The 12,694-nt window shown below is 41.3% G+C and overlaps 1 protein-coding gene across 1 annotated transcript in view; it reads right to left on the reverse strand.

The window, feature by feature from the left end:
- The window catches only part of CCDC81 (coiled-coil domain containing 81), a 42,283-nt gene that overhangs the window by 7,819 nt on the left and 21,770 nt on the right, over positions 1-12,694 (reverse strand). Inside the window, exons 7-13 of the mRNA XM_010853251.1 lie at positions 10,206-10,329; positions 7,444-7,537; positions 6,876-7,022; positions 6,115-6,219; positions 3,181-3,353; positions 1,522-1,600; positions 629-849 (exon numbers count right to left, since the gene is read on the reverse strand). Of these exons, the coding sequence (XP_010851553.1) occupies positions 629-849; positions 1,522-1,600; positions 3,181-3,353; positions 6,115-6,219; positions 6,876-7,022; positions 7,444-7,537; positions 10,206-10,329 (943 nt within the window). The remainder of the gene's footprint in view (positions 1-628; positions 850-1,521; positions 1,601-3,180; positions 3,354-6,114; positions 6,220-6,875; positions 7,023-7,443; positions 7,538-10,205; positions 10,330-12,694) is intronic.

Consider the following 12,694-nt stretch of genomic DNA (forward strand, 5'->3'; position numbering starts at 1 on the left):
TGAGACTCGAACAGATACTTCTCCAAACTTATGGTTACCAAAAGGGAAAGGGAAAGAGCATAAATTAGGAGTTTGGAATTAACAGATACACACTACTATATATAAAATAGATAAGCAGTAAGAGAACTGTAGTCAGCATCTTATTATAAACCATAATGGAAAAGAGTATGAAAAAGATAATGCATTTGGAATTCATTATCGGTTATCTTACATCATTATATAATATGTATGCTTATTAATATTCCTTTTAAATGGGTCTGTTTTCGATGCACGATACTGGATGCTTGGGGCTGGTGCACTGGGACAACCCAGAGGGATGGTACGGGGAGGGAGGAAGGAGGAGGGTTCAGGATGGGAAGAGTGTGTATACCTGTGGCGGATTCATGTTGATATATGGCAAAACAATATTGTAAATTTAAAAAAATAAAAAAATAAATAAATAAATGGCTCTGTTATTAATCTAAAAGCTTTTGTCCATAGGTTGAGTTGTAGGGATGAAACGAGATAAAGCATATAATAAGCATAGAACAATATTTTGCGCATGGTAACTCTTCAGCGTGTTCCCTGTTATGACTGCTTCTCTGGAGGGCAGGAGAGGAGGAGGAGAGGAAAGCGCCAGGGGTCTCACTCTTGGTGTGTCCTCTGCAGCATTAGCAAATCCCGCTTTTGATCCACCAGCTGGTGCAGGATGGCTCTCCTCTTGTGGTTAGCAGCGGCCTCCATCTGATGCTTCATGTAGTTCTGGTCTCTCTTTCGCTTTTCCACCATCATCTCACCCTCATTCTTACCAAAGATGGGCTTAGAAGAGTCTGGCTCAAACACAGGCAGCTGAGGGCATCTGTTCTTTATCTGAGGCAGGGACACACAGAATGCAGATTATGGTTATACCAGGGACTAGACGTCAGGCACAGGCCGCGGCATGGCAAAAACCAGCACCTGGGCGGGAGGAACAAGGGCCTCAAAAAACACCAAATGGATAACACAGAAGGGCATTCATAACATTACAGGATTCACACATGTTTAGAATGCTATGGAAACACTGCACACCTTTTTAGGGGAGGGTGGGGATTCCAGCATTTCTATTTTTTCCGTAAACAAAGTAGGAAAAATAACAAAGGAATAAAACTGCAGAAGTAGTTAATTGGTAGAACACACACACACAAAATCTGGATAGGAGGAGAAGCTTATTTACAACAAGGAAACACATGTAAATTACAGTAGTTTGCAGTGTATACGGGAAACATTAAAACAGTTTAACATGTGCTACATGGACATCACTGTTTACAGCAATAAAGGGGAGAGAACACTTACTTGGGGACAGATATACCCACACGGTCCAGATTTTACAGCATCAGTGCAATCTATATTACAGCTAGTTAATCAGTTTAAGAATTGTTCCCAAATATGTCATGTTTCCAGCCCTTGGAGGTTCATTCCTACAGATTTCAACTACTCCATCCATGGGGACCAAAAGCAGCCAGAAACACTGCACAATTTTAAAGTAATAATATGTCCCCTTACCTGGGCATCCAGAGCCCTCTTGTAACACTGTGTTTCTTCCATCTTATCTTTTATATATTTGGCTCTTTGCGCAGCAAGTCTGGCAATTACAAATAAGAGAAGGTGAGGGCACGGTTTCTTAGAGTCTTTCGTAGCACAGATTAACATCAACAGCACATGTTTAATAAATATGAATAGGAATAAGAACCTGATAAACAAAAAGCGATACTTTTTTCCTTCCAGGAACTTTTACTTTAAGAAAGAAAAAGAAATCCAAATCCATAAGCTAGTAGACAAGGACAGCTGATGCTGTTGCTAAGTTACTTCAGTTGTGTCCAACTCTTTGCGACCCCATAGACTGTAGCCCACAGGCTTTCTCTGACCATGGGATTCTCCAGGCAAGAACACTGGAGTGAGTTGCCATTTCCTCCTCGAGGGGATCTTTCTGACCCAGGTCTCCTGCATTGCAGGCAGATCCCTATCGCTGAGCCACTGGGAAAGCCCGCAGACAAGGACAGACAGGTAGAGAATAAGCAACTGACCAACCAAATTTTCCAAATGCACTGCCAGTAAGTCAGGCACCCCTTCTCCCCCCATGCTTAATAAAATCTAGATAGAAAAGCAGAAAATGTCTGTAACACAATAAAATGATTCATCACAAGATTCCTTTATAAGAGTGATCTTCCTATTGTAACATGCATCTGTTTTATGCCACCTCCACATGATCTGTAAAATGAATATAACAAAACATACGCATTTTTGGCCACAGAATCTAGCTGCTTACTTGTTTTGGAGGTCTCTCTCTCACCCCAGCAGCCTCCCTAATTTCTCTCCAGTAGCAGAAGTGTATCCCCCTCTAGCATGTTTGAACTCTGTGGCCCTGGCCCTAACCTAGGTCTCCAATAGCCCATGCAGGACCAATCAGATTCTTTCCTAAAAATTTGGAATTGAAATTCATCCAAGTGCCAGCTGGAATACAGACAATGTCACCTAAGGAGCTGTGGATATTAGCAGATGGAAAGTGTTTTTTACAAGGATTTTAGACCCTGGTTTCAGCCCTCCTGGGTCTCCCATACATTTCTGCCCTTGGGTTCCACGGGACCCCCCTTCTTAGTTATAATAAAACTCAGCTTTGCCTTGTGGTCATCTGGGAATAATGGAATGAAGCCTGCTCAAGCAGGTCCTTTCTGCCATCTACAAGGATTAGTGACCACAAAACAGTTCAAAATGGGGACTTTCCTGGTGGTCTAGTGGTTAAGAATCTGCCTTCCAATGCAGGGGACGCAGGTTGGATCCCTGGTCAGGGAACTAAGGTCCCAAATGCCACGGGGCAGCTAAGGCTGCAGCCCTAGAGCCTGCACACCACAGCTAGAGAGAAGCCCACAAACCACAATGAAGACCCGATGCAGCCAAATTAATAAAGTTTAAAAATAATATCTCACTTAAAAATACAAAATGATACTCTGTAATCAAAATGATTTTAAGCAGCCATTGTTACTATAATGGTAGTTATAATAATGCTGGCTTTTTCTCGTTTCTAATGAAGTGTTATGCTATGGTACTGGCTGCTAGCTGGGTTAATGCACACAGCTGTACTAACGGGACTGCCAGCGATGATTCAGTCCTACAGGGGAAGAAGTGTCCCATGAACATTCCAAACCCGTCTTTTCGGAGACTCACTCCTCTGTGAGCTGCACTTGTTCCAGGCGGTCCATCAGCTCTCTGTTTTGCCTTTGCTTTATGTCCTTTTCCCGTCTGTGATCCATTTGTTTCAGGAGACTTTGGGAATACTCCTCTTGCTTAAAAGCATTAATCTCAGGACTGAGCGGCCGTTTATCAAACAGGAAGGATTTCTAGAATGAAAGAGAAGCAACTCATTTATTCTAGAATCATAAAAAGCATCAAAGAAAGTGAAAGTGAAGTCACATGGACTGTAGCTTACCCAGCTCCTCCGTCTATGGGAATTTCCAGGCAAGAGCACTGGAGTGGGCTGCCATTTCCTTCTCCAAAAAGCATCAAAGAACAAAGGTAATCATTCAGAAAATGTCAACCAGAAAACATTAAGTTATCATATTTGCCCAGTCTTCAACGTGGCAAATAGCTAGTGACCCACAGATTAATACGAGCACACTTAAGGATGAATCTGAATAGTACTGACCACAGCCCCATAACTGAGAGGGAGATGAAAAAGGACTTCACGGAGTAGGTCCTCCACTAGTACTTACACATTCGTACTGAAAGAAGGAATTGAGTGAGTGCAGAAGCATCAGCAGGAATGCAAGGGAGTGGAAGAAGGAGAATATAGCACCTACTTGGTTCTGGCCACTCTCAATACAGGGAACCCAGCTGTGACCAAGAACAGAGACCAACAGAGAGCCTCACTCTCACTGATCCTACACGCTGGTGCCACAGACAGCCAGTCAACAAGGAACAGCGCACAGATAATTCAAGAAATTAATGTGTGCTATGAGGACTTCCTCACGGCTCAATGGAAAAGAATCCACCTGCCAATGCATAAGATGCGGGTTCCATCCCTGGGTCAGGAAGATTCCCCTGGAGAAGGAAATGGCATTCCACTCCAGTATTCTTGCCTGGGGAATCCCATGGACAGAGGAGCCTGGTGGGCTTACAGTCCTTGGGGTTGTACAAGAGTTGGACATGACCTAGTGACTGAACAGCAGCAAGGTGCTATGAGGTCTTTGTCATAGCAAGTAACTGGATGGGAACGGGGTTAACTGGTTATTAGGGAAGGCTTTTATTAAGGTGGTGACTGGGTCACCTCCACTGCAAACATCAGGGACCCATACAGAAAGAACAGCAAGTGCAAAGACCCTAGATGAAAACAAGCAGAAAGAAGGTCTACATGGCTGAGGCATAGTGAGCAGGGGGAAAACACGGCAGGCGGGCTCAAAGAGAGAGGTGGGCCAAACCAGGGGTATGTGAGAGGTCAAAGTCAGGTGTTTAGGCTTATTTTAATTCAGTGGAAGGCCATTAGAGGCTCTATACGGAGAATGATCTGTTCTGGTGAACAGTTTTAAAAGATCACTTTGGCTTCTATGTAGAGACTAGATTGTAGGAAGGCAGGCCTCGAGGCTAACTAGGAAAGCATCACAAAAGTTGGACCTTCTAGAAATGTGCCTTGGGCTAGGGTTGGATACCATTGAAGGTGAAGAGATGCTGGATACATTTTGGAGGTGAAGGCAAGTGGGCTTGAAGATGGCTGGATAAGGGGGGACGGAGGAGAAGGGATCTGGGATCACTTTAGGTAAGGGTTCATGAAACTGTCTGACTGGTGATGCCACTTGCTTAAATGGGAAGGCTGGGAGAAGAACAGATTGAGAAGGGGAATCGAAACTTCTGTTTTGATCTTTTTCACTTTAAGCATCTACAGTTATAACAAAGAGGAGATTCAAATTGGGCAGTGATAAACATATAATCTGAACCTTAAATCTACCTAAGAGGAGAGAGAGATCGGGCCTACAGCTCAAAAGCATGGTGCTCTCTCTTCCTCACTCCCTGCTGCCCCTGACCGGAAGGTTTTGCCTCCATTCACTTCCTGACCTAACTCCTGTATGCCAGGAAGTCTTCCCAGATCTCTGGTCTCGGTTAAGTGACTCCCTTCTCTGCCCTGTTCAAAGATTTATCATAGCATTTAGTTTATCACACTCTTGTCTCTTTAAATCTGTTTCCCCCATTATCCTGAAATGTCTTTAGAGAGGGACTTTGTCTTATTCTTCATCTTTGTATTCTTACCTACTGGTACAGTTGCCAGCACAAAATAATTCAATGAAATGTCTGATGTTAAATAAAGAAAATCTATTTTATTAGGTGTACATCCAGAGTGTCACATTACCTAGATAGTGAGGTAAAAAGAAGTAAGAACAAGCAGAAATAAAGGTGGGCACATCATGATTGAAAACAATTAATGGCAAGGCAGGTGGCTGACCTCCATCTGAAGCTGGACTTCTCAAACTTATTGCTTAGTTTTTCAGTCATGTCCAGCTTTTTTGCGAACCCATGGACTGTAGCCCACCAGGCTCCTCTGTCCATAGGATTCTCCAAGCAAGAATACTAGAGTGGGTTACCATGCCCTCCTCCAGGGGATCTTCCAAACCCACAGACTGAACCTGCATCTCTTACATTGGCAGGCAGATTCTTTATCACTGAGCCACCTGGGAAGCCCCTCTCAAACTTAAGGAAGCTACAAATCACCTAAATATCTTATTGAAATGTAGATTCTCATTCTGTGAGGTGTGAGGTGGCACCCTAGATTCTGTATTTCCAGCAAGCTCCCGGGAGATACTTGTTCTCTATTTAGATATCTAATCCTGGGGCAGGAATTTAATATACTGTTCTCCTAACCCCACCTCTCCCAGGTCCCAGCTGAGAATCACCATCTGTGACAAGCACTGTAGTGACCCACAACAGGGACTGTATTGTGAGCGTGACATGCAGAGGCAGACAGTGGACCACTCCTGCCTTAGAAGTGCGCCTGCCTTCACCCCTGCACAGCCTTACCACTTTTTAAAAATGGCACAACATGCAGTATGAGTAGACCCCAATGCTCACAACTATGGCAGGTATCAGCAACAGAAATTTTGAATAGATTCTTACATAAAATTCAGGTTTCTCATTCTTGTGGATCCGTATAGCTTCAGCAACTCCAAGATTATAGGCGGCATTCTTTTGATTCTGTTCTCTACTAGCCAGATTTCTCATCTTTGAAAAAAAAATCATTACATGTTGAAACAGAGTCTTTAAAAATTTAATTCTACTACATTAAAATAACCCAACTAAGGTAGAAACCTGCCTTTGGGAGGTAATGGTACTTTCTGATGTGTTTATATATTTTTTTTAAAGTGGGCTTTTGTTTCCCATTCTTGGACTCTAGGCACCACTTCTACAGGGATCGTAAGAAGGAACGAAGGTTTCAGGAATGGTTCCCTATGATATCGCAAGAAGGCCGCAGAGCCAGTTATTGAAAAGTTCAGAAATCAGGATAGAGCAAAGATGAAGGTGCCATTCCATCTTTACTCAAGACAGGCCATGAACCTGAAGGGAGAAGACTTGCCTGGGGTTATATTTCATGTAAATCAAAAATAAAGCCACATACATCCAGGAATTCCACCTTTAAAACTCAGTCCTCAGGGAGGGGAAAAAAATCAGTAGCAGGTTAAAACACCAACTACATGGATATTCATCCCCGGGCTGTATTATTAGTGAAAACTTGGACATAACCTAAGTTCGAATTCAGCAGTAGGTAAATGATTAAATATACCACCGTCAAGCTACACGCTGGAGCTTTTTAAATGGCCTTTGATAATCATGTTCTCCTGCCCCATGTTAAACACTCCTTAACCGAGGTGCGGAAGTACCTGCTCTTTGAAGATAGTCTCTTGGTCTTTCAACACGAGATACTCCTGGATGAGTTGCTCATCTTCCATCTCTCTCCTCCTCCTCTCCTCGGTGTAGTACAGCGGGGAATTTCGCTGTGCTCGTTGCAAGCATATGTAACACATTTCCTATAACATCGAGTTTTAGGGCAAATTGATTTTTACCTTTTACTTTTTTTGCTCTGCATTTCCTTCCCAAGCTCTCCAAAGGCTAGGGGTGTCAAGAAGTAGACTTCATAAAAGGATGTATTCGTGATATTATCCAAATGGGATTTTTCAGAGAGGGCCCCACAAATATTCCAGAGGATTTATTCAACTCTTACTTGAACAGATGTGTTTAAAGCAACTGAAAATTAAAGATTTCCCAGACGTATTTCTGTTAACTAGTAGATTTTGACTAGTAGATATATTTATCACAGCCCCATTATAGGTCCTGTGTACTTAAGCCATACCCGTGTATTAAAGAAAGAGCAATTCCTCAAATTCTCTTTGAGAAGCAGAAGTCAGAAGGAGATTCTGTCTGGGCTCTGTTTCTTTGAAGACACTGTACCTGTCCTGCCCTATGATGGTCCTTGCAAGAAGTGCCTGGAGAAATTTTAGGCTTCATTGCATGATCATTTTTCAGTCCACCTGGAAATGATGCACTATAAAAACAATGCAACATTAATTAATATTAATGTATAACATCAATTATAATCAATGATGAATGATAATTTTAGAAACAAGTATAAATATAAGAGGGCTTCCGAGATGGCACAAGTAGTAAAGAACTAGCCTACCAATACAGGAGACATAAAAGATGCAGCTTCGATCCCTGGGATGGGTCGATCCCCAGGAGGAGGGCATGGCAACCCATTCCAGTGACCCTGCCTGGAGAATCCCATGGACAGAGGAGCCTGGTGGTCTGCAGTCCATAGGGTTGCAAAGAGTCAGACGTGACTGAAGTGACTAAGCATGCATGCACAAATAAATATAAGAAAATAAAAAATATCTCAGCAGTTTTCTTTAGAGTATCTACATGTATAGAGATTAAAAACCTAACCTTTATATCAGATAAATTCAGGTTCAAAACCCAGCTTTTTTTATTAGAAGCTGACTGGCATTAGACAAACTGGGTAATTATACAAAGTCTCAGTTACCAATTCAGTGAAATTGGGATAAAACTTACTCATTCTACAAAAATTTATTGAGTGTTACTAAGTGTACTGCTCTCAGCATGGGAGAGGCACTGAAGAACAAAACACACATACAAAAAAAAGCTCTGTCCTCATGGAATTAACATGCTGACGGGAGTGGACAGTCAATAAACAAGATGAATGAATTATATAGTCTGTTCGTTGGTGATAAATACCATGCAATGCTGGAGGAATGGAGTATTAAATCATGAATAAAATGTCCAGGGAAATTCTCACCAGAAAGGTGAAATTTGAGCAACTTGAAGGCAGTAAAATAATAATCAGATATCTGATGGAAAAGAATCTAGTGGAGCAAATGAGTCTAAGGACTTGAAGTGGGAGCATGTCTGTGGCTGGAGGAAGTAAGAGAGAGATCAGAGATCAGGCAAGATATTGAAGGCCATGGTAATGACTTTAGCTTTCACCCTGGGTGAGAATGGGAGCCATCGAAGAATGAAGAGGGAGCCATTGAGAATGCAGCCATTGAATGGGAGCCATATCCAGTATTAGCAAAGCTACAGAGAACACAGCAGTTCTTCATATTTCTGTTACTGGGAAGATAATTTTTGGTATCGTCTACCTAAGGGTAACTGATGCATGGTGCATGCATGCCAAGTCACTTCAGTTGTGTCTGACTCTTTGCAGCCCCATGAACTGTACTACACCAGGCTCCTCTGTCCATGGGATTCTCCAGGCAAGAATACTGGAGCAGGTTGCCACGCCCTCCTCCAGAGGATCTTCCCGACCCAGGGATCAAGCCCACATCTCTTACATCTCCTGCTTTGGCTGGTGGGTCCTTTAAAACTAGCACCACTTCAGAAGCCCTGAAGATGATTGGTAATGCATATCAAAAACATGAAAAATGGACTCATCACTTATCTCTGAAATTTCACTTTAAAGCTTCTTTCCTGTAGAATATGCAGGTGTGTGCAAAGAATTATGTGATTATATTTGTTTCAACATTTATAAAAAACTAAAAATCATCTATGTATACAGGAGATTTGTTAAACAAAAGGTTTAATAAATGAGATGAGAAATCATTTGTTCATGTTTTAGAATATTTAAAGCCATAGGGAAATTTTCACCACTTAAATTGTTAAGTATAGCAAAGGTTCATATGATATAATCTCAGTTTTCTTTAAAATGTATGTACATGTTTAAAGTATAAATATATGTCCGTGTTATAATATATGTGCATTGAAATGAAGGATATACACCCATAATATTACAGAAAACTTCTTCTGTTTTGTGTGCTATGGGTGATTGTTTTTGTATCTCTTGCTTTTCTCATTTCTTCTAAAATTTCTTTGACAAATGCATATTACTTTAGTAATCAGCACACAAACAAAAACAAACAAACAAGAAAAAAACATTGGTTGATTGGTCAACTTCTATAGGAAAACTTTACTAGGAATCACTAATAATTAGGAATTAGAATCCCAAAGGAAATCAACCCTGAATATTCATTGGAAGGACTGATGCTGAAGCTGAAGCTCCAACAGTTTGGCCATCTGATGCAAAGAACTGACTCATTAGAAAAGACTCTGATGCTGGGAAAAATTGAAGGTAGGAGAAGAAGGGAACGACAGAGGATGAGATGGTTGGATGGCATCTCTGACTCAACGGACCTGAGTTTGAGCAAGCTCTGGGAGTTGGTGAAGGACAGGGAAGCCTGGTGTGCTGCAGCCCATGGGGTTGCAAAGAGTAGCCAAACTTAGTAACTAAACAACAACAAAGCCATGTTTGGCAAAAATGCTTTCCGATTTGATCTAAACATGAACCTGTATCATATTATAATATCCACACACAGAAAACAAGAGAGGCTTTCCCGAATTCATAAGGGAAGTTAGATGTTTCTTCCTCTGTGCTGTTTTGTTTCCACCTCCGTGGTAGCATTTATCCTACTGAATCATAACTTATTACTCTGGTTTTCCCACAGGTTGTGAGTGCTGGTCATCATTACCACCTTCATCACCTGGCATGCAAGTGTATGTTAGATGCTAGAATGTGGCATCAGGAATAGTGGGTGAAGGAATGAATGAAAAAATGAATGCTTATTTAAAATTCCCTACATCAAGAAAGGGTGTGAAAATACATTTAGTAAAATGCAACAGAAAAAAAATACCCAGTGCATTACCTTTCAAGGTTCATATTCTTCCCACCACTCCCATTCTGCTCCAGTTTATTTGGCAAACGGACATTTGTCCCTTTGGCAGAAGAGACAGCCGGTCTATCTTGAGCTGTCTTGGGTGATAAAATCTCTGTAGAATGAATGAAAGCGAGTTTCCTTTTAACTCTAAATCAGTGGTTTGTACGTAACACAGATTTTAAAAACTCATAATTTTACTTGGGAAAATTTTCACATAAAATGCACTTTCTCATTTTAAATTATTGTCCCTTGGCCCTAGTGTGGTTAAAATATCTGTTTTGCTGTATACTTATTACATGTAAAGGCTCTGGCTGGGCACTTTAAAAAATACAAGAGGCAAGTCTCTGCCCTTGAAGATCTTTCAATAAATATAGTTGGAGAGGAAAAATAAGATACAAACAGAAAACACAAGAGCTCTCAGTTGTGGAGGTCTTTCCACCTGCTAAAAATACTAAGTGTTTTATACACATTATATAAATAGCAACTCAGGACAAGGATGCAGAATATCTGAATCTCAGATAAATGGTGCCATCTTTAAGTCTGACAGAGGAGATGAAGGGAGCCAGTTCAGAATCCATTGATGAGAGAAGTTTCCATGGAGGAAGTGAAATGTGAAAGGGCTACTAAGAGAAATAGAGACACAGACATAGAGAACAAACATACAGACACCAAGGGGGAAAGAGTGAGGGGCGGAAGGAACCGGAAGACTGGGGTGGACATATCCCAATACTACTATACTATGGTACTATACTATGTACAAGAACTTCCCTGGTGGCTCAGACAGTAAAGTGTCTGTCTACAATGTGGGAGACCCAGGTTCAAGCCCTGGGTTGGGAAGATACCCTGGAGAAGGAAATGGCAATCACTCCAGTATTCTTGCCTGGAAAATCCCATGGACAGAGGAGCCTGGTAGGCTACAGTCTATCCGGTACTAATGCTACTACACTATGGTACTATACTATGTACTCCAGTACTAATACTACTACACTATGGTACTATACTATGTACTCCAGTACTAATGCTACTATACTATGGTACTATACTATGTACTCCAGTACTAATGCTACTACACTATGGTACTATACTATGTGCTCCAGTACTAATGCTACTACACTATGGTACTATACTATGTACTCCAGTACTAATACTACTACACTATGGTACTATACTATGTACTCCAGTACTAATACTACTATACTATGGTACTATACTATGTACTCCAGTACTAATACTACTACACTATGGTACTATACTATGTACTCCAGTACTAATACTACTACACTATGGTACTATACTATGTACTCCAGTACTAATACTACTACACTATGGTACTATACTATGTACTCCAGTACTAATACTACTATACTATGGTACTATACTATGTACTCCAGTACTAATACTACTATACTATGGTACTATACTATGTACTCCAGTACTACTGATGCCAAGTATAAAATAGATAATGAATGAGGACACACTGAATAGAAGAGGGAGCACTACTTAATGCAATCACTGCGGTGGCCTGAATGGGAAAGAAGCCCAAGCAAGAGGGGATATATGTACAGATACAGCTCAGTCACTCTGCTCTTGAGTAGAAACTAACACAACACTGTAAGGCAACTGTACTCCAATGAAAATTAATTTAAAAAGAAAAAAAAAAGGCTGATAAGAGGAGAGTAGGATTGGGATAGACTGTAAGAAAAGGAAGGGAATTCCAGGCAGGAGAAGAGTGAACAAAAGCTTGAAGTCAAGGAAGAGCAAGGCATGTTAGGAGAAGATGAACAGACAATTTAACTCTAGAAAGAGTCCATAGGAAACTGACAAGTGAAGCTAAAGAATGAAAGCATCTATCAGGCTAAAAGCTGATGTGTAATCCTGTAGGCCACATGTCACAAAACCAACATTCACAAGCCAACATTTACCCATTGATAAATGTTTTGTTTGGCCTAGTTAGTATTTTTTTTTGAATGTCAATTAGTAGTGAACACTGGACTCAGTGGGAGAAGGCAAGAGTGGGATGATTTGAGGGAATAACATTGAAACATATACCTTACCACATGTAAAAGAGATGACCAGGGCAACTTTGATGCATGAAGCAGGGCACCCAAAGCTGGTCTTCTGTGACAACCCAGAGGGGTGGGTGGGGAGGGAGGTGGGAGGGGGGTTCAGGATGGGAGGGGACACATGTATACCTGTGGCCGATTCATGCTGATGTATGGCAAAACCATCACAATATTGTAAAATAATTATCCTCCAATTAAAATAAATTAAATAAAAACAATTAATAGATTTCACAAGTCAGGATCTCTGCTTCTCTTGAAAAATCAGGCAATTTGCTACCACTTGGCTGACATTTGCACTCATCTCACACGCTAGTAAACTAATGCTCAAAATTCTCCAAGCCAGGCTTCAGCAATACGTGAACCGTGAACTTCCAGATGTTCAAGCTGGTTTTAGAAAAGGCAGAGGAACCAGAG

This window comes from Bison bison, unplaced genomic scaffold (assembly GCF_000754665.1).
Source record: "Bison bison bison isolate TAMUID 2011002044 unplaced genomic scaffold, Bison_UMD1.0 scf7180017864324, whole genome shotgun sequence".
NCBI classification, from domain to species: domain Eukaryota; kingdom Metazoa; phylum Chordata; class Mammalia; order Artiodactyla; family Bovidae; genus Bison; species Bison bison.